The following is a 21,891-nucleotide window of genomic DNA, read 5'->3' as shown; positions in this document are numbered from 1 at the left end:
CACACACACACTTACACACATACACACGCACACACACCCACACACAGACAGACACACACACACACACACTTACACACATACACACGCACACTTACACACACACAGGTTTTATAACCTATGTGTGGGAGACCTAGCAGAAGTTCGAGCCTGACCTCTCTCGGGAGCACTCCTATCTCCATACTGTGGTCCATGTGAGCTCGGGAGTCCCCAGCCATTCTCAGCTGCAGCTACAGACCTGGGGGGGGGGGGAGTGAGAGAGGCAGTAAGAGAGAGAGAGACAGAGAGAGAGAAAGCATAGAGGGAGAGAGAGAAGGGGGGAGAGAGGGAGAGAGAGGGGAACGAGAGAGAGAGTGGGAGAGAGAGGAGGGAGAGGGGGAGAGAGAGAGAGAGAGAGAGAGGGGGGTGAGAGAGAGGCAAAGAGAGAGAGCAAGATATGAGAGACAGAGAGAGAGGAGGAGAGCGATATATGAGAGAGAGAGGGAGAGAGAGAGAAGAAAAAAGAAAGCAGAGACAGAGAGAGAGAGGCAGAGAGCAAGATAAGAGGGACACAGAGAGCGAGATAAGAGAGACAGAGAGAGAGAGAGGAGAGACAGGGAGAGAGAGCAACAGAGAGTGTGCGCAAGCACAAATAAGAGGGGGAGGGAGATAAGATATTCTCATGCTCTATAAAATATGCTTCATTTACTTACAAGTTAAGCTATACAAAATGCATGGTATGCTCACATGCAATCTAAAATCAATGAGATCCACATTAGATATCCACAGTAACCCAAAGTGGTTACTGATTATGAAATTGTCAATAATTGTACGCTTTTATTAGAGAGAAATGCATTCCTTAAAAGGATATGTTCAGTTTGGCTGATTTCTGCATTAGCATGTTTCAGCAAACCAGTGCTGATTCACAGCCTCTCTCTAACAGGATGCTTTCTGTGAGCTCTCAGCCGTGGAGGTGCTAATCTATGGGACAGAATTCAAGTTTGGGCTGCGAGCCTGGAGATGTGGGATTCTGTGTAGCTAGGCCAACGCTGCAGGTTTAACCAGTTTTACAAAGTGCTACCCTCAGCGCCCCTCCACTTCCGTCTTCACCTTTTACAGAGTTAAGTCAGTTACAACCCCAAACTGCTTACCGAAACAATTTCCGTTCAAACGGAAATCTTATTCCGCGTAACTCATGACTGGAGATCATTCCGCAGTTGAGTCACATCGACAGCTAACTCAGCAAACTGACAGCAATCTACAAGTCTAATAAAGCTTTGAGCGCAGCCTCCCAGTGGACAAGGCATTTGTTAATAAGCAATTGGATGCTAATGCGTGCCCTCTAGCCGTGAACCATTCAGTCTTCACACTGCTGCTATCATTCAGATGTCTTTATGTTGTACAGTATAATGTCAAATAATAAGAGCATTAAAGCCATTATTATTATTATTATTATTAGTAGTAGTAGTAGTAGAAGTAGTAGTAGTGGCTGTTGTTGTAGTACTAGTGGTATTAGTAGGAGTAGTTATAGTAGTAGTAGTAATAGTAGTAATGTACATTAAGGCTTCACAAAACACCAGGTCTTTGTAAATGTATGCAGATAATTGATTCTAGTTTAAATATAGTTTTGTCTGATTATGAAACCGTTTTTAAAACTAATTTAGACAACAGCCTTGTGCACAAAAAAGCATCACATGCAACTTATCACAAATCTTATTGACTCTCATAAATGCCTAGAACTGGGGTTAGACTCATAGTCGCTTCTGCGGATAGCGTTGGTAAAAACGACATATTTGTTGCGTAAATCTCAAACGAATGATTCAATGATACAAAACTAATTTCGTTATGGAGACCTTTGTAATTTAAGTTGTACACATAAATCTCTAAAATGTAGAGAAAAAGGAGAAAGGCAAAAGGCTGCGGTGACATGGGGGAACTGTTTACGCACACAGATGCGCATGCAGGCCTGCCGCGTTCCTCTGAAAACCGCAGCGCGCATATATCTCCGGTGCTCCGAACCAGCAGAAGATATTTGTGCTGCTTTCGCGGCGATGACAGCGCCACCAATTTGCTAAGCACTCGACTGTCACTCGTAAAAGACGGCGGACAAATAGCTCACAACAAACGCGATCCCCTACTCGAGCGGTTAACGGCGGCTTTGCGGCGTGGCTGATACCCTAACCACTTTAAACGGAAACGGCGTGCTTCGCGTGCAGCACACGCTGGAAGCATTCCCTCTACATAACAATCCGGTGAGCCCTTCTACACTACCCTGCAGTTACGGAGGGGCGAAATATTTTGCTGCCACAATGGCTAAATGCCGTATCTTTCTTCATGCTACAACCTATTTCTCCTCATCCCAGGGAGGAAGTTTGAGTCTCCAGAAGAGCGACGCTTTAGCGATGTTGCGCCTACGTGAGGCTGTCGTTGCTCTAGGAGTGATGCTAGCCCGCCCGGTCTCTATCGCTGTTGCTCACATAACTGTGATTAGGATGCAGTTATGTTCTCTCATATATTGGACTACATAACAGCATCTGCTGAACGATTTTCGTGTAGAAGTGCAAAAAACTAAATGAGCGAGCAGTTAAGTGTTCATGTTAAATGAATCCCGACAGAATATATTTTACTCTTATAGAGTGCAATTCCTCTTGGACTCATAGAAACTCCTATAAAACACTGAGCATTTTACTGTGTTCAAGAGGGATGCTGCCTATACTGAATACCCCTGACAATAGTCAGTATTTACACTCTGGATTACCTTTCAAATCGGTAAAATCATGAAATACTGATCTGGTTGAACACTGCAGTGCCATAATAGTTCAGGTGTAGGATGTTTAATACTCATAATTGGTGTACTTAATTTGAATTTTTTATACAGCAGTAACACCAAATGAACATTATAGCGCTGTATGATTAACAGAATGAGATGATGAAGCATATTTTAATATGTATGAGTCTATTGATCCTGATGTCTGAGCTTTGGTTTTTTTTTTTTCTGGTTTTATAATGCAAGACAGGAGAGTCATCAAAACAAACTGCGAAAGCATGAAGCAAAGTGAACTCGCTGCGTATCGCGGCTCTGTATTTCCCACAATGCACCAGCCCACTGGTGAGTTTGCCCTCTCTGCAGTCAGACTCTGGGACACCGCTGTCACTGTACCGCCCCTCCCCCGGACACTACCTCCCTGACGCCCCCCCCCCCCCCCCCCCCCCCCCGTCCATATATAACAACCATGCACCCTTAGCCACTGATCAAGCACAAACTGCACAACAGTGCTTGCTGCCCCCTCCCCCCTTCCCCCTTCCCGATTATCGTGTTGCTGGGGGTTGCGTGGCGGCGCGGATGACCTCACCGTTTCCCAAAGTGCCCGTGGAGGCTCCCCCTCGCACCCCGCGCTGCGTTTAATAAGCGGCCTCATCTGGCCGGCACCTCCCCCCCCCGTCTCTCAGAGATCACCTTCCCTGCCCCCGCCGGTCGTGTCCCGTCGACGCTGGAGCCAATCAGGCTAATGAAACGACAGGAGCCACACGGCTGACGGCACAGAAGCGCTGGCCAGCCGCCGTTACCCAGATCCGCTCTGTGGGGCTGCCCTGTCTCCCGTGTCCATGCGTGCATGTGCGCGTGTGTGTGAGAGTGTGTGTTTGTGTGTGTATGTTTGTTTGTGTGTGTGTGTTTGTGTTTTTATGAGTGTGTTTGTGTGTATGTTTGTTTGTGTGTGTGTGTGTGAGTGTTTCCATGTTTGTGTGTGTGTGTGTTGTGTGTTTGTGTGTGTATGTGTGTGTGAGTGTGTGTGTGTGTGAGGTTAGGCTCGGGCCTTTGAAAGCGGCACTCACAGATTGTTCAGAGCCAGTGATGGAGGGACCAAGGACCAGAGGAACCAGAAACATCCGTTTAATTCTCCTCACTACTCCTACCCCCCTGTGCTCGAGGTACAAGCGCACACGCGCTTTCTAAAAGGTCTCCTCGTCAGATCGTAATTGTGATTTATCTTTGGAGGGTGGGTGGAGGGGGGGTAGCGGTGAATGTCACATGACCTGATTTAGACCTCATATTCCCTGGCTCCATATTTATCAGTGAAGGTGGGCCCAGAGGGGGAGGGGCCCACGCACAGGCCCTGCTGTCCGGTAAGGCACCCTAATTGAGTGCCGACTGTGACGCGCGTGAACTTTTACAGGCAGCAGGGCTACCGTTTTGGATGCTTAGTGAGGAAACCACTGACGTGGATTCCAGAAGCGAGCAAACAAGATTACAGTGGGAAGACCGTCAACGTCAGAGTGCTTCCCCTCTTAAAAGGCCCGCCATTGGTGGAGCTGGTTCCTACGGTTACAGAGGGCTGGGATCAACCGCGTGTGTCCTCACACTCCCTCGAACCACGGACGGTCAGTCGTGATGGTCAGCAAACGGCAGCATTCGCCTGCTTATGATGTCACAATAGCTTATTGTCCTCATCACTTAAACAGGCAAGTCCAGAGAATGATAGCTGTAATAATCCAGGCACTCTGAGTTCCAAATGACCATAACACACGTGAAACTTGTTTCAGTGGGGCTTAAACAGCATGTACTCTGTATCGGCTGTACAGTATAGTTACACATCAGCAGTGACACATTTATGGTTAAGTAAAAGGTAGGAGAAGGGTAGTGGCAGTATCTTTGCTTTTTCATCCTCAATGTAAGCCTTTTTATAAGCCTCCTAATTTTTATTTTGTTTCCTGTTAACAAGTGCACCTAATCTGATGTGGCAGGTTATTTACTATTTGATAAGATCAGCTGCCATTGGTTTGCTGCTGTACCAATAAGAGTACAAGCTTTTATGAATGTTTTTAAAGCTTTGTGCCTCATTTGACGCAATGTGTAATTAAGTGCTGCGAAACTGCAGTATGATGATCATTTAAGAAATTAATTGTGCATTGGTGTAAAAGAAGATAAATCCAACAAGAAATTACCAGAAATTAGTGGAAAAAAATGTGCTGTGGCAATGTTTGTTCTAAACACTCGACTAGTTCCCTGACAACACTGCCGCACAATCGAGGCTACTTTTAAACACACTGTCCCCAGAGGATGAGCCATCCCTAAATAAATATCTGCGTTTACAGTGCCGAATGCTCTGATCACTTTGCTTCTGACGTTCAGCCACCGTTTCTCTTCTGTTCGTACGGGGAAGAACAAGCGCTCTGCGCCGATTTTGAAACGTCTGACATTGGACTCGAGCAAGTGTGACACGGAGAGAGAAGAAAAAAGATCACAGTTTCAGTCGTTTCCACTACAGTAAGGAAACGAGCCTGCTGTGCAGATTCAATCTGCTCTAATGACAACGCGGCGCTGAAGACGTCTGGCTCTGTTTCAGAGCGAGGGAGATATCGCTCTTAACCCTGCGGTAATTACCGGGGGCCCGCTTCCCCTCATCCTCAGTTGCCCCTGGCATCGCATCGCCGCGGAGACCGTTGCCGAGCGCCACCGGGAATTTACGCCCGGGCCAGGCGGTCGCCCCGTGTGCGCCCGTCACTCGGCAACTCCCGCTTCGCTCCGCGTAAAAAAAAAAAAACTAAGCGCCATAAAAAAAAAACTTGCGTAACGGAGAACTGCGCAAGTGCCCGCCTCGCGCGCACTTTTCAACCGCTCGCGACCGTCTTCGGCCGACGCGACGAACGGCGTGCGGAAAGTGCGAAGGGGCGCATCTCAGCGACGGCAGGGGGGGATAACGAACGAACGGCAGCTCCCCGCTCATCACCGACGGGGGACCCGAACTGCACTTTTTACCCCCCTTCTCCTTGTCCACAGTCCCTTGTTTTTTTTAAGACTTTGGCGAACACACAGGGTTTACACGCTAATATGATCTAAAGGATTATGCTAGCGAGGACCGATGCCAATTAGCGACATTCAGTTACGGGACAAAAGGTTGAACAAAACACAGGAGAGTTACACTGTTCTCCCCCCCCCCTCCCCACTCACAACTGCCACCCCCCACCCCCCCAACACCACCATCAAGTCCTACCTTCAGTTTCCAGCAGAAGCACCCTCCAGGCACCCGGCAGGGCATTTCACGACTGCTTCCCCAGCAAACGGAGCTCCTTTCCTGGGTGTGCGTCGCGCTGCTTCCCCCCCCTCCCCGGTTCCTCTTACGATGCTTTCCCCCCGCTGCGCGTGTGTGAGTACGAACGTGCACGTATCTACTCTCCCTCTCTCTCCCTCGCTCTCTCTCTCCCTCTCTCCTGCTCTCTCTAGTACTCCCTCACTTCCACATGGAGCTCTTGTCTCTCAGTGTTTGTCTGAGCGCTCGTGTGTGTGTGTGTGCGTGCGTGCATGTGCGCGCGTGTGTGTCTGCCTCGTAGCCTGCCTCACTCTGCAGAGAGAGAGCGAGAGAGAGGGAGAGAGGAAGAGGGAGAGAGAGAGAAAGGAAAGTACAGGGTAGAGGAAGTGATGGAGAAGAAAAGAGATACAGGAGAGGCAGTGTTTAATCGCTAATACTGCAGTCGAACGGAAAGGAAAATTCACCGGGCTGTGGGGGGGTGGGGGGTTAGATGGGGTGAGGGAGGGGGGAATAAGGAATGAGGGAGGGACAGAGGGAGGGAGGGAGGAGGGGAACAGGTGCAGGAAGGGTAGAGAGCTGCCGAGGGAACAAGGTCATTTGAGCGATCAGCGCTATCCATCACTGCCCTGTCTCTCACAGAGGTCCATTAAGGAAGTGGGATGCTGTGTGGCGCACCCGCGTTAAACTCCGCTGCACCCTTGCAAGTTCTGCGTGCCGCCCGTTTAGTGATTTATGGCCCCGCGGCACCCTGTCACTGATAAACCCCACCCTCCCCCATTTGCTCTGTGAGACGGGGGAAGGGGGGGGGGGGGCAGTGATTGTGTCAGCTGGTTGATGGGGTAACTAATTGAATGTAACAATCGTCCTCCACTAGGTTCTATCAAAGGGATTGACCATAATGACCTGGAGACCTGGGGAAGGGGGTGGGGGCGTGGGGGGGCATTAGGGGGGTTGTCATGAATCCAATTCTCTTGTTGCGAGGCCCCCCCCGTACCGGTCCCCCGCTCTAATTACGTGCCTGTCGGGCTATTGATCGGACGGGCGGCTGCTTACCATAAATCCCGCGCGGGCCGGCGGCTCCTTCGCACGTTAGCGCGGATTAAAAAGCCGCGGGAGCAGGGGCCGGGCGAGGGGCGACGGTTAATTACGGCGCGGGTCGGCGACCTCGTCTGATTGAGCGAAACCCGCCGCTACGCTACGCTAAGCTACGCTACGCTAAGCTACGCTACGTGCGGCTTGTCCGCGAGGGGAGCGATCGCTCCGCGGAACGGCGGGAGAGAGAGCGCCGGAGATGGGTACCCCTCACGCCGTCCGTCGAAGGGCCGCCTCGCTGCTGGAAGTTTATTCGAACCTGTTAAAAGCGCCCATCCCGTTGTCGGCTGAGTGAGTTTTGGTCGGCGGGGGTGTGCTGATTGCAGCCAGCTCACACCGACTGAGGCTAAATGCTGTAGGGTATGGGACAGCGCTGCAGGCAGGAATTATTATTTGTAAAAAAGCCCAGAGAGGACTTGTATGGACCGAATATGAGAGGATACATATGGTGAATAATTCAGCATTCTGTTCACACGCGCACACACACACACACACAGAGACATGTGCTTGCATAGTTAAACGCACACACACTTGCACGCATGCACACATAAATATGCATGCACACATGTGCATGCAATCCATACCCATTCATATGCGCATACAGAGAGAGACACACACACATTTTTCATTTAGCCTCGCTGGTCCTACTGACTTCATTTACATAGACCCACGCTGATGAGCGTACTTAAACCTTGTTTTTTTTTAATTTTTTTTTTTAAATGGAACATTTCAATTCAATCACCATCAGATCGCTGCGGTCCACTTGCCTGTCCGATCTGTCAGCCTGTCGAGGAGTGACTGACAGGTGACAGGTACGCTATTGCTCGCTGTGCTTATTCCGGAGGGGTCAGCACTCTGGTGTAGCAGTAGGTGTGCGGATGGCTTAGCGCTGCAAGGTTTTCTGCTACTGTTAGCACAACGGGCTTAGCCCTGTCCCCATGTGCATATCAGACACCGGCAAGGCTAATCAGCTAATGACAAATGGAGCACACATAGTGACATGTAATGAATCTAAACATGTCTTTAAACAGGGAAACAGAAATGCTATGTGCTTATATGGATATATATATATATATATATATATATATATATATACATATATATATATACATATATATATATATATATATATATGCATATATATATATATATATATATATATATATACACATTACTTTACATTACATTACATTTATTTGGCAGACGCTTTTATCCGAAGCAACGTCAAATAAGTGCATACTGAAGGTCATTGGAACAACTATAAAACGCAGGTTCAATAAGGTGCAATAATCATTATGTAACAGTTATTCGTAGCCATGAACACATTAAGTCCAGTTCACACAGTAAGCATAGGCTAGGTCAGAGAGTAATGTTAAGTCAAACTAGGAGGCATGACAACAAGCTACAACATCAAGATAATGATATAAGTGCAATATAAGTGCTGGATGAGGTACATGTATGAAAGTGGTACAGGAGGTACATGTGTAACTTGAAAGCGCTACAGGAACAAAGTGGAAGGATATGAGTGATAAGAGTGATCCTAGATTGGGAGTGCCCTGCAGAGTGGTGATAGTCCAGTTATAGTCTGAAGAGATGCATCTCCAGACCACGGTGGATCCATCCATTGTCTAACCCACTATTCCTGGTCAGGGTCGCGGGGGGGGGGGTGCTGGAGCCTGTCCCAGCATGCATTGAGTGAACGGCAGAAATACACCTGGGACAGGCCACCAATCTATCACAGGGCACATATATCATTCACTCACTCACTCAAACACTCGTAATGAAATGCAATATATATATATATATATATATATATATATATATATATATATATATATATATATATTGTTTGTTTCTTGCCGTTATGACGTTAATACACAATGCAAATTCTGTTTTAATAATTGTCTAAGCATGTTATAATAAAACCTCTCTGATATATACAGCTCATTAAGTGGTAGGCCTATTATGAGTCATTCCTTTCATAGGCCATATAGTGCATTTTAAGCTTATCCGCTGATCATTATTAATCGATTGACGGGCTTCGACGATCCCCGTATATAAAAACATGCGCATTGAAATGTGGTTACAGTGCAGATTTCTGGGCGCCTCTTGTGGCAGTTTGCGCATGTCATTATCAGATGTCCCCTCCTCCCATTGGGCCACTCTTTCTGTGCTTCATTAGTCCTGATTGATCTTCCTGTCACTGCGCGTGACATCACAATGGGTGCAATAAAGGAAGGGAGTGCCCAGGACTGGAGAACTATGGAAATGAGAGAGAGAGAGAGGGGGAGAGGTAAAGTGTGAGAGGGAGAGATAAATAGATAGATAGATAGAGAGTTTAACTGTACATCTAATAGAAAAACCATATTCAGGCCAAAAACAAAAACAAACCCTGTATGGTTGAGCAAAGGTCAAGCCTCTTCCACAGATCTTCCCCCAGAGAGTATATGAGTTCCTGCATGCACAAGAAATGACTAAGATCATTAATTAATTGATTATATCTTGAGAGAGAGAGAGAGCGAGAGAGAGAGATGATTGCTTGAATTTTCCAATTAAGTGCAGAGAACTTGATCTGATGAATGGATCTGAGCTACTTCATGAGCTGCCAATTCTTTCCATGGGCTTATGACTAAGTGGGGGTAACATCACATTAAACTTTAAGCTCTAACTTAAAACTGCACTTATAAAATAAAATGGTGGTACTTTTTATTACGTATTAATTTATTAATTATTCATCTACAAAAAACAAATCTTTTAAACATATATTGCTCATGAATAATAAAAGAAAATACATATATGTCCACATGCGTAAAACAATAATGCATTAATTATTCATATATTTGAAGTACCACTATTTAATAATCAGAAACATATATAAAAGTGCCTATTAGCGACGGGAACTGGACGTATTAATTATAAATAATATACTGTGGACTCTTAACTAGTACTTGGCACTAATGTATTATATATTATTTTTAAATATTTAATATATTCTGGCCAAATAGGTCAGAGTGCAGTTTTCCCAGTCCACTTATATAATATTAGGCTAAATGAGTGGTCTTATCGGCACACTCGGTGGTTTTATAAGTTTATTTTTTCCATTCAAGCAAAGAATGAACTTAAAATGGTCAAACTTTTATTTCCAGGATCGGTCCGCGAAAGACAAATTGGTTCACAGGTATACACATAGCGGCAAGAATAAATCTTTTCAGAATGGCGGTACCCGTTCCACAGCACTATCTCGTACACAGTAAATTTACATCCAAGGTGATCTCTTCTATTTATTCCCTCGTGCATTCCGTTGGTCGTCTGCCAGGAGATGGCAGCATATTTATTGTGCTTTCCTCAAGCACCCATATTTTTCTTTTTCTTTCTCGTTCTTACTTTATTATTTGTTTGTTCTTGTTCTTACAAGTATGCATACGTCCCGTTAAAATTGCAGCAATATTGACCACGTGTATGGCTATACGTCTTAAAGGGCTTCTTTTATATCCCGAAAGGTGTCGTCGTTCTGCCTTCTACTGTCTTTTCCGATCACACTCAGCTGTCTTGCTGGTAAATTACGCGCATTCTCACTTTCTCAGCACTTAACTCATTGATTAAAGTAGCGGATTGCACAGTTAGCTCAATTCACCTGGTTTCTTTGGTGCAGAAAAAAACATCCAGGCTTGTCGAGCACCTCTTCCCATAACATCCTAAGCACATTTGCTTATATGGCGTTTGTTTTATTAGTCCATCTTCTTTACTCGTGTTATTGGTAATGTAGGTAGGTTGTCGACCTTACAAATACAACAGAAACATGACAGAGGAATGACCGACTCACAAGTAACTATAGGTTACGTCACTATTTTGTGTAATGTTATTATTTCTCCACAGTCCGGGACACATCTATGCAAACGTCGCATAACTGATGGTTTAAACAAAGGAGTGAAAAATGATGGACAATCTGCACAATAATTGCAAATGACGCTATGTACAGGATATATGTTGCAGTTGTACGTTTATGTTGGTTCCACACTTACGGTTACTAAGGGAAGACGAGATGTTGTCACCGAAATCCAATTTAAGATAATCATGTGTTGCTATGGTCCTGCCATAATACTGTGCTTTCATATTTCTGTTTCAGGCTCTCCGTGATAGAATGAGGAGCCCAGTGCCCAGGAAGACTAGCGGAGTAGGCCGGCAGTGATTATCCCTTTGCATTGCTATAAGCGGACCGACGAAAATCCTGAATATGGAAAAAATAAAATAGAAAAATTCCTAGAAAAAGAAAAGCTTCTTTTTGAAGTTTATTGAGCTTATAAATTATGTAGGCCCTACTGTGTTGGAAATACTTATGCTAAATAGCGAGGCCTGTTCGTCCCACAATTCGTAATGAACGGGAGGCATTTCGCTTTAAACCAGGACCTATTTGCGCCGTCAGCCCTCTCGGTGGTTATTGCCGCTGACAGATAGCTGGAGCTCTTTAAAATTATAATGTGGCTACGCAGTGGTTAGCTAACGCCTGTATTATTAGTGGTTTGGTGGTTCATGAATAATTTATATCACTTCGTATCGGCTTGCTCCTTTTTTTGAAGCAGCTCACCGACGGCAGGCACATTTTCTGTCTTTCCTCAATGCGTCAAACAACTGGCCGTTTCCTTTTTTTTTTTTTCAACGGCTCCCAGAACTTTCTGCGCGTGGAACGGTGCGGTTCTTCTTGATCAGTTGCAGGTTCGGGCGCGGGAGCTCTCCAGTGCTGAAAACACTTCTCAATATTTGCCCTGATGCCTGGCGAATAACAAAACAAGTGAGTTTTACTGCTTCCCACGCCAATAGCAAAACGGAACTGGCTAAGGATTTCCCAGGTAGATAGACATCTGCAGCGACGTCGATATAGATGAAGATTGGAACGACTGCCGAGGCACACCACTATATAAGCCCAATGCACGGCAGGAGCAGCCCTTTGGAAACTGCTGGCAGCCGTGCTGATTGTACTTTTTTGTGCTTTGTGCCGAGGGGGCTGATTCAGTTAACCCTAAACAAGGAAGTGTTGTCCAAGCATTGCAATTCTTTTTCCAACTGCTCTTTCCCAATAAAGCGTAGTATGCTACATGCACCACTAGTCTCCTGGAATAGGGGCACTCTGAGATTTGGATCAACTGGACAGGATTTTTAAATTTTACTTAAGAAAGGTTGGTCTGGTGTTGAAGCTGTGTTTCGAGTGGGCACCAAAAAAAGGAAAAAATCCAGTCTGCATTCTGGGGTGCGTTTCTGGTTTGAAAACAGTCTGTTTCTTGTGATCAATATAATATACTCAACATCAAGAACTTACAGACATAGACTACCAGTAGGCCTACTTAATTCCTGTACACGAATATCCTCCCTCCTCACAGAATTAAAAACATCCGGATACACATGTAAGGCGAAAGCTCATTTGCCTAGCTTCTCTGTGTTCATCAGGTTATACTGTAATTTCATCCACCTCCAATCAAATAATTAGTGTTTTAACAAATCGCTTTGAACTACAGGACCATTAAACGTATATTCATAGTGCTGTGTAGTTTACCCCCTACTGGCTTATATGATTTATCAGTGGAGGCAATACAGTCACGTCTCACCAACGGCTTCTGAAATGAGTAAAAACCTGCTGTGGCCGATGTAGCGTATGGGCTACAATACACTGCCTCTTTTTTAAACTTTATCCTTGTCAGAACAGTATACGTTTTTGCAGGTGTTAACGTAGGCTGCTTGTGGAGCAATGACAGAAACTGAATGTGCAGGGAGCGTAAATAAAATGTGGTAAAGTTTACTAACCTTACTTCGCCTGTTGGGTCGTCAAACAGTGAACAAAAGCGGCAGTCCATTGTTTTAAAATACAGTGTATCAACAAACGTATCTGGACACCGCTTAGTCTGGGGCTGTTTTTCATGGTTTGGTTCCAGTGAATGTAAATCGTAATGCCACAGCATACAGCCACATTCTACACAATTCTGTGCTTCCCCAACAGTTTGGGGAAGGCCCTTTTCCTGATCCAGCATGACAATGCCCCCGGGCATACAGCAAGGTCCATATAGAAATGGTTTTGTCCAGAACAGTTCAGAAGATTTTGATTGACCTGCGCAGAGCCCTGACCTGAACCCCATCCAACACCTCTGGGATCAACTGGAAAGCCAACTGCGAGCCAGGCCTAATTGTCCAAATCAGTCCCCGACCTCACTAATGCTGAATGGAAGCAAATCCTTGCGGCAATGCTCCAACATCAATGCTCCAACATCTAGCACAAAGCCTTCCCAGAAGGGTGGAGGTTGTTACAGCAGAAAAGGGCAGACCACCTCCATATTAATGCCCATAATTTTGGATGCGATGTTGGATGCCAGGTTTCCACATACTTTTGACCATGTAGTGTAGATCCAGACTTAAATCCAGTCAATATTTGTCCTTAAATTTGACTTAAAATTAAATGCAAAAGCTTCTTTAAAAAAAAAAAAAAAAAAAAAAAACATCACAGGTGCAGTTCAGTAAGTCCTACAATAACCAGATAAAATGGTCCTTAAAAAGAAATTAGAATCAATCAAAATTGTGCTGAAAGATTTGAGTGGTTGTGAATTAGAATATTTTCCTCTATTGTATCTATTTGTATGACTAAGTACATTCACTGGTTGTGTGTCATCTTTATGTTTTTAAAAAAAAAATTTCTATTATGAAAGTAGATTATTATTCTTAAAAGTATGTGTGGTTTCTTTCTATTGTAAACCTGATGCAGTTATGGGTTTTGTGAACTCTGTCAACCCAAGTCAGACAATAGCCTTGGGTGCCTTTGTGTAGGCTACTTTGTATCCGTTTTTTTTCCAACGGAGTGCAATAACATAGGCTTGCAACAGAAACACATACTTTCATAAACTCTTCTTTTTCCACCTCGATCTACTGATTTAGGAGTGGAACATAGACAGAGAGGCTAGGAGAAGACCTGTTTTTGAGTAGTTTGAGTCGGTGATGTGAACTGTGGACTACTTTGCACCTGAAAGGATGGTGGTGGGGGCTGGGGGTGGGGGAGAGGGGGAGGGGGGGGAGGGGGTTTGCAGGTAATGATTGGCATGCAAAATGGTTTTAATTAACCTGTGATGCCTATAAAAGGTGGCAGGTGCCGCGGAACATTCCAGAGCACTTTCTGCATCACAGAGGGCGACACTTCACCTGAAACTGCACCCAACCGAACCGGAGACATCGCACCCCAAAATATATTTTGTTTCCCAAGGCAGCGCTGTTAGCAAGGTAAGACTTACATCAGAATCACTTTCTATTTCGTTCAACAGGTTATAATCTAGTAAAACAACAACAACAAAAATAAGGAATTATAATAATTGAATATTAATCTAATTTTTAATGTCATTATTAAAAAGACTTTACTTAGTATTGACAGTATAAGACAATATGCTAAACATAAAGTGCTAGGCAGCTATAACAAAAATTTAATAGGCACACCACATCAGCATCGTCTACTCACTGACACATATGATGAAAGAAAAAAGTTTCATGGCATCAGCCTCTCGTTTAAAAACAAAAGTAGAGTTTTCTTTTTCAGGGGAGAGAAAGAGGTGCTCTGAGCAAGTGGTTGTTTACATGATTCCTGATTTCACATATTGAAAGTTAATGTGCAAATATGTGTATTTTTGAAAATATATCCTCCACTAACAAAGTGGTGATAATGTGTGTCTTTTCCATATATAGAGACGTATTAAAATATCTTGGCAATATATTTAATTTCAACATAGGGAATTGTAATGCATGTCTGTTAAGGTATCTCTGGCACCCAGCTCATCTTTTAGCCACGCCAGTCATACACAATGATCTGCGCCGCTTAGCTAACATGGCCACATGCCATTCACTGCTGTGCACTGTTGCCCCGGTTACAATGAGAGGAAATCAAGACGCATCATTTCCCAGCCGTGCGGTAAGCATGCGGTGACATCACGGACGGGCCCGAAGCCCGTGAAACCTGTTGAAAGGGTTTTCGGTAAACTCACAAGTCCCTCAGAGAGGCTGTGATAAGTGTCCTGGTGCCCCTGGTGTCCCCAGCTCCCTGCCGCATTAGAGAGAGCAGGATGGACACAGCGGGAGCGTTACGGGAGCTTGGTCTTTTCCTCCCCCCCTGCTCCCCCCCCCGTCCACCCCCCCTCCCCGCCCCCGTCCCTGGCTCAGCTGTCAGTATTGTCTCCTATCCTGCAGGTCTTTTGATTTCATTCGCAGTCTCCCTGATTTGCATAGCCCTAATGGCATCCGTGCTCGCTCAGGCACGGCCGAAGATTTATGTCTTATTCCGAACGCTTAATGTGGAAAAAAGTTCGCCCACACCCCCACCCACCCCTCCCAAGTTAATGAGCAATTGTTTTTAAATACACAGTTAACCACCTGATTTCAAGATATGTTAAGATCATAGTTTCAAACAAAGCTGTTTCACCTTTTCTCCAAATTTTTTTTTTTTTTTTTTTTTTTTTTTTTTTTTTAGAAGTACACAGCAAAGGTCTTCACTTGTCTTTTCCCATACACTATTGGGGTGAGAATTTTTGTTTTGGAGGGGTGGGAGGGGCAGGATAGGGGTAGTCGCCCACACACAAAAAAAAGGGAAATGTGATTGAAGGATTTCTTTGTGGGGCACGACGAAACATCTCAGTGTTCTTGATGAAAAGCCCCCCACCCTCACTGCCCCCCCCCCCCAACACCCCCACCCCCAACGCCACCCCGCCCCCCCCCCCCAGCAGGGTGCCGCGTTGTGTGGCGTTGTCTTCCCGCGCTCTGAATGGTCGCACCGCTGACCGCCCCTGCATTGTGTGCGTCCAGGAGTTGCCCTAGAGATTCCGGCATGTTCCATTCCTTCGGCTAATCCCCCCCCGGCGGTGATATACGTCCGCCGCATGGGCTGAACTTTGGTGGCGGCGGGGGCGATGAATGCGGATCCCTGCGTGGGGGGCGGGGCGTTGGGGGTTGCCTTGTGCGGAGTGTGGGAGCTCGGAGTTTGGTGAGGTTTGGTTCGGGGAGCAGATAGATCAGAGTCCAGGGGGAAAGCTGACGTTTGTTATTTTTTGTTTTTTTTAAAAGGCCTGCTTTTTGCCGTAAGCGGGAGGTTTGGGGTGGGGGTTGGGGTGGGGGGGTGGGGTGGGGGCAGCAGTGTGCGCGCTACGGCATGTGCCCGAGATTAAGGCATTGCGTTGGGGATTAAAACTCGCAACACACGAACAGAAACTTGCGGGAAACAAACCGGGACTGTAAAAATCGGAGCGACAAAAAAAAGCAAAACAAAAAAGCGGCTATCTGCAGCGCCTGGCCAGCAGACTCAGACGGCAGGTATGTGCACTGGATTCCGCGTGCTGGCTACTCACGGGCTGAGAGAGCGAAGCCCTCTCGTCCCTCTTTAGGCTGAGAATTACCCTTCACGCTCTCTCTTATTTATTTGTTTTTTTTACCGAATAAAGTTTTCGGCGGAACGCCTGAGTGTTAACCTTTCTTCCCTAGGTCACTAGGGAGGGTGCCACCATTTAATTCCATAAAGAGTTTTGGCTCATTGGTTTTACGAGAAGAGCAGTGACCTGTGTTAAACAGTTACCGAGATGTTTTCATTGTCATTTAAGCTAACACTCATAAAGCTGAAGGACATTTCTTAGGGAAACTTTTACGTCACTGTCCTTGTTGATTTGTAGGGGTGAATTTGGTTTTAATGACGGAAATTGTTAACATCTGAATGATCAGAGAACCCGTTGTAAAAAGTTAAACGGTTTGATTGAATAGGACAAATGTTAGTTTCGTGCATTCAAAGTATTATGATAGAAATAATTTAATTGGATAACTGAAAACAACCAATAGAACTAATTTTACTAGCCAGTTAATAAAAATGTGTGTGCAAACTATCAATGTTCAATTTCATGCAGATGTTCTATAATTGAAAACTGTTTTCTTAAAGCTAATTTTACAGCTTAGTAAAGGCAAAAAAAAGGGGAGCAGTTTAACATTCTCAGTTTCTGACCTATGCAGTCTGGAAAACATCATCAGTGCTCCATACCAGAACCTTTCCTTTTTCTGAGAAGAAGGAAATATTACATTATTAGTTTCAGGTGATGGCCATTTCCAAAGCACATTAATCACACTAATCTATGAAATCTGCTCTCGGTTGCATGCTATATAAATGCAGTCCATTTACCATTTACCATGATATGAATTACATGTGACAGTTGAAATGTGAATAACCAAATTACACTTTCAGATCACATCCCTCCACAAAAAAATCTGAAGACGGGCCTGGCCCGTATCTGTTCTGTTTTCTCCTTCCCCGCAGTTTTCGGCAATGTTCCGGTTCATGCGCAAGCACATCCACAACCACCTGGCGGAGCGCAGGATCCGGAGGAGCCGCCTGGTGGCCAAGGACGGGCGCTGCAACATCGAGTTCGGCAACGTGGAGTACCACAGCCACTTCGCCTTCCTGAAGGACTTCTGGACCACCTTCGTGGAGATCCGCTGGCGCTTCATGATCTTCCTCTTCATCGCCTCCTTCACGGGCAGCTGGTTCTTCTTCGGCCTGCTCTGGTACTGGATCGCCAAGACCAACGGGGACCTGGCCGGCCAGAGCTACGCCAAGGGCCACGTCCCGTGCGTCAGCAACGTCAACGGGCTCACCACCGCCTTCCTCTACTCGCTGGAGACCCAGACCACCATCGGCTACGGCGGGCGGGCGGTGACGGGCGACTGCGCCGTGGCGGTGGCCCTCATCGTCATCCAGTCGCTTATCGGCGCCATCATCAACTGCTTCATGTGCGGCGTCATCCTGGCCAAGATCTCGCTGCCCAAGAAGCGGGCCAAGACGGTGACCTTCAGCGAGACGGCGGTGATCTGCCCGCAGAAGGGCGAGCTCTGCCTGCAGATCCGCGTGGCCAACATGCGCAAGACGCTGCTGATCGGCAGCCAGATCTACGGCAAGCTGCTGCGGACCACCGTCACCCCCGAGGGCGAGACGGTCATCATGGACCAGGTGGGCATCGACTTCGTGGTGGACGCCGGCAAGGACAACCTGTTCTTCGTCTGCCCGCTCACGCTCTGCCACGTCATCGACAAGTCCAGCCCCTTCTTCGGCATGGCCGCCGACACGCTCCACCTGCAGGACTTCGAGCTGGTGGTCTTCCTGGACGGCACGGCCGAGTCCACCAGCTCCTCCTGCCAGGTGCGCACCTCCTTCATCCCGCAGGAGGTGCAGTGGGGCTACAGCTTCCTGCCCATCATCTCGCGCGCCAAGGGCGGCAAGTACCGCGTGGACTTCTCCAACTTCTCCCGGGCCGTGCCCGTGCCCACGCCGCACTGCGCCCTCTGCTTCCACGACGAGGGGTACCACCGCCCGCCAATCCAACCCCACGCCCAGGGCCAGGCCCACCCGGAGAAGAAGGGCATCGACAACGAAGGCTTCGAGGTGATCGACATCGACGACTCAGCAGACAACACGGTCATGTGAGGCCGCGGGGAGGTTTTTTGGGGGACATGAGATTGAGTTTAAGAAGAGGGGAAGGCTGGTGAGGAGCTCATGTGCTTGTGCTGGTCATCCAGGGGAACTTTGGGCACCCAGGGAACATTTTAGAGGTGAAAAGTTGGAGAAAAACCATCTAGGCGTTTCCGGTGAAATCCCGGCTACGTTTGGTTGAAAAGTGAAAGTTTTCTAGCCGACTATGACGTTGCCAGGCTATATCCAGGTTAAACCTGCGCTCTATTGGGGTTAACCTGGCCGTTTTATGTCGAAACTTCTCTCAACCTAGATTTTCACCTCTCTAGATGGCTTTTGCTGGGACAAGACATCAGCCACTGAGCAGCACCGCTGAGACTCATCTGCCCGCTCCCTGGTCAGAGCTGCCCAGTTGTTGAATATGAGCAGAGCTGGTAATGCCCGGCTCCATTTATGCAATTTTAGGAAACCTATGTGCGCCGCCTAGCTTAAACGAGGTCCGCATATGATGTCATTGCCCCTCCAGAAGAGGTGTAATGAACTAGCTGCTCGTCCCTGGACATCAAATAAAATTATACCTTGGAATACTTTATTTTTTAAAGGAAAAAACAGAAAAAATGTGAGTGCAAGGTACTGTCCTGCTTTATCAAATCACAGAGCCTGTGGCATCGAGCTGGAAAAATGCCAGAAAGGCTTGTGCCCGAGCTAATGCTCACGTTTGACCTTAGCTACGGCTTGTGCCTCTGACTTTCCGAAGGGTAGACTTCAGTGGAAAATGGTCAGTGTTTCTTGTTCCCGTGACTACAAGGACTTACAAACTGACATCTATTAAGCAGGGGACAAAGTGCCTTGAATTTTCATGAACTGAGAAAAGGTGAAAGGTGACTTTGAATGGATTATGATTTAAATCTTTTTTAATGAAAAATTCAGGAGCTAAAGGGGTACCAAAATGCTTTGCCTCCAAGAGTACTAATAAGCATTGCTGTTCCCGCATTATATTTTCACTGCAGTAATAATGATTGCAGCCAAATTTTGTGAGCACAACAGCTTCAGTAAACACACGAAAACAAGTATTTGTAATGATTTTACTGTTCTTATAAGAAAATTGTATTTTATTTTATCTCAGGGGAATCTACTTGGTGCAAAAAAGGTTTTGTAAAACTCATTAAATGTGCTATATTTTTATTTTCTGGGAAATAAAGACATTGATTCACCACCACATAAATAAGAGTAATAAGGAGTCATAATTAAACCGAGGTAAACTATTAGCGACAATGGCTTTACATTAACCTGATTAATGGTCTAAGAAAGTTTCCAGCCAGTAGTCAGTAGTAGTCGGGTACTTCCGGGACAACAAAGCATCTTATTTCAAGTCAAACAGAAGAGAAGGCAGCTACAGTTTCTCCCAGTTACCACAGGAGGGCAATGCTGACACACCGCCTTTCAAATCTATAATTTACAAAGCTCTTTCCCCCCATTTATATTATTTTATTTTATACGTGACATATGATCACGTGCATAAATGTAATCCTAGGTTGACCTCCTGCATCTAATAAAATGGTATGGAAGGATTAATGGACTCAAATAATGCACCAACTTTAAAGATTGCTGTATGTTTTATGGAACACAGATGCTATAGTGATGAGTAAAATTTCGAGAGGTAGATGGCTTAGTAGACAGTTCCTGCAACAATGACTCAGCCTTGCCTTTTTATGTTAGAGAAGGCCAAACTTTATGAACTGGCCTTTAAGAAATACACATTTTCCATGCGCGAAAGCGCTCGCTTTTCCACGAGCGATTTCAAATATAGACCACAGGATCAAAGGAACTCTGTGCAATGCTATAAAAAGATAGGTATGTAGTCAGACGTGGGTTTTGTTGTTGTTGTTGTTTTGTTCATCACAGGGAATGAAGTTCGGGAAGTACCAGCGCGAGCGTTGGCAGGTAGCCTATTTTGGCACTGTTGCAAGCGAACCCAGGACTACGAATGGCTTGTATTTCAAAACGCCGATTCAGTGTCATTTAGGGGGAAAAAATGAGAGATGTCACTTCCACCGTGCAAATTTGAACTCAGAGCATTATTATAATTATTACCAATCCACCATTAAAAAAAAAAAATTCAAACGCTAAATGAATCCAGCTCGAGTCGAAAAGCTCACGCAGAACCGTGCGTTTTACGGTCCGCACACACCGTGCTTTGTACTCGGGAGAAAGGAAAAACCTCAAGACTTACAAGCTGGAAATGTGGTTCCACTCAGCCATCAAACGGGCCCTGCCGCGACAGCGCAGCTCGGTCTGAAGAAACGTCTGGGGCCGAACACAATGGGGAGCTTTCAATCTATCGGCCACGGCACTTTGTTCTTAACTACGGGTGACGCACATGTGAATGCCGTTCATTTTCCCTACGATTCTCGCGCAGTATAATTTGCGACTTCGTGTGAGTGCGAGGCTCGTGACGCGTAAGAACTGAAGCTATGCGCCACTTGCTAAGATTTGTGACCCCAGGTTCCAGACAAAGGGCAACAGAGCGCTGATGAATGCTCCCCAGTGCTTTTTTTCTCTGCGGTTTTGAGAGAGAGAAAAACACTCTCGGAATCAGCGGAGTCTTAACTCTACTTCTGCCAAAGGAACAGGTTTGTTCCTCAAATATACTGCTTGAAAAAGTAAACCAAGGACAATCTCCAGGTTAGAGCTACAGTCGCCTTCCCCGGTTGAGATCATTGTATGTACGGTAGCAGTTGAAGGCTTAAATGTGATGAGATAATCACGAAAAACGGTGAGCGAAAAGTCAGACCCACAACACTAATGCACAACAGATGTCTTGGAACATATTGGAACATTGATGCATTCTGCACCATATGCACAGCAATGTACTAATTTTCTTACACTACTGCTAATCTTTTCATCATAAGCACCATGAAGTTTATTATAGTAGTCAGCACAGCCAAACGAAGTGACTAAGATTAACTTAAATAAAATAAATAAATAGCTGATTATCATTATTACATTTTAACATTTTAAAAATACATTGTTAGGAACAATGTATTAAACTTATTTGATAATCGCAGAAGACAGAAAATGTTTATTTTTTCACTTTTCCTATGCAATAACCCTTTAACAACAGGAAATATTTAATACTTTGCAGAAACACTAGCGACAAAACAAAGAACTGCAGACCGATGCATATATCAAAAAGTACATTATAGACAAAGAGCAGTGAATTCCACTTTTTCCACTCAAATTGAGGGTCAATGAGTGCAGGAAGTAAGGGGTAAGGGTCTGTCTAAAATACTGCAATCAGGCTATATTTCACATTTTAGGAATTTATATAACAAC

General features: G+C 45.7%; 2 protein-coding genes across 4 annotated transcripts in view; one reads left to right on the top strand and one right to left on the bottom strand.

The window, feature by feature from the left end:
• Nucleotides 1-21,548, bottom strand: part of LOC118234904 (G protein-activated inward rectifier potassium channel 4-like) — a 28,941-nt gene extending 7,393 nt beyond the window's left edge. The window contains exons 1-2 of one of the 2 annotated variants that reach the window (XM_035431755.1): nt 20,789-21,548; nt 153-235 (exon numbers count right to left, since the gene is read on the bottom strand). In XM_035431755.1, the coding sequence (XP_035287646.1) occupies nt 153-215 (63 nt within the window). In that variant the 5' untranslated portion in view covers nt 216-235; nt 20,789-21,548. Of the gene's footprint in view, nt 1-152; nt 236-5,969; nt 6,429-20,788 lie in introns of those variants that run through there. The other variant, XM_035431754.1, reaches the window with a different exon arrangement.
• Nucleotides 14,224-19,810, top strand: kcnj1b (potassium inwardly rectifying channel subfamily J member 1b). 2 transcript variants are annotated; one of them, XM_035431756.1, is made up of 2 exons: nt 14,224-14,351; nt 17,407-19,810. In XM_035431756.1, exon 2 carries the CDS (start codon nt 17,416-17,418, stop codon nt 18,568-18,570), a length of 1,155 nt encoding a protein of 384 aa, XP_035287647.1. In that variant the 5' UTR covers nt 14,224-14,351; nt 17,407-17,415; the 3' UTR covers nt 18,571-19,810. The 2 variants fall into 2 exon arrangements, with proteins under 2 accessions (XP_035287647.1, XP_035287648.1); XM_035431757.1 differs by lacking the exon at nt 14,224-14,351 and adding an exon at nt 16,263-16,421.
• Nucleotides 21,549-21,891: the final 343 nt, after the last annotated feature.

This window comes from Anguilla anguilla, chromosome 9 (genome assembly GCF_013347855.1).
Source record: "Anguilla anguilla isolate fAngAng1 chromosome 9, fAngAng1.pri, whole genome shotgun sequence".
NCBI lineage: Eukaryota > Metazoa > Chordata > Actinopteri > Anguilliformes > Anguillidae > Anguilla > Anguilla anguilla.
Note: the sequence above shows the minus strand (reverse complement) of the source record. Positions and strands in the feature narration are given on the sequence as shown.

Coding starts and splice junctions, on each gene's coding strand:
- kcnj1b (XM_035431756.1), top strand. CDS start 17,416: ATGTTCCGGTTCATGCGCAAGCACATCCACAACCACCTGGCGGAGCGC.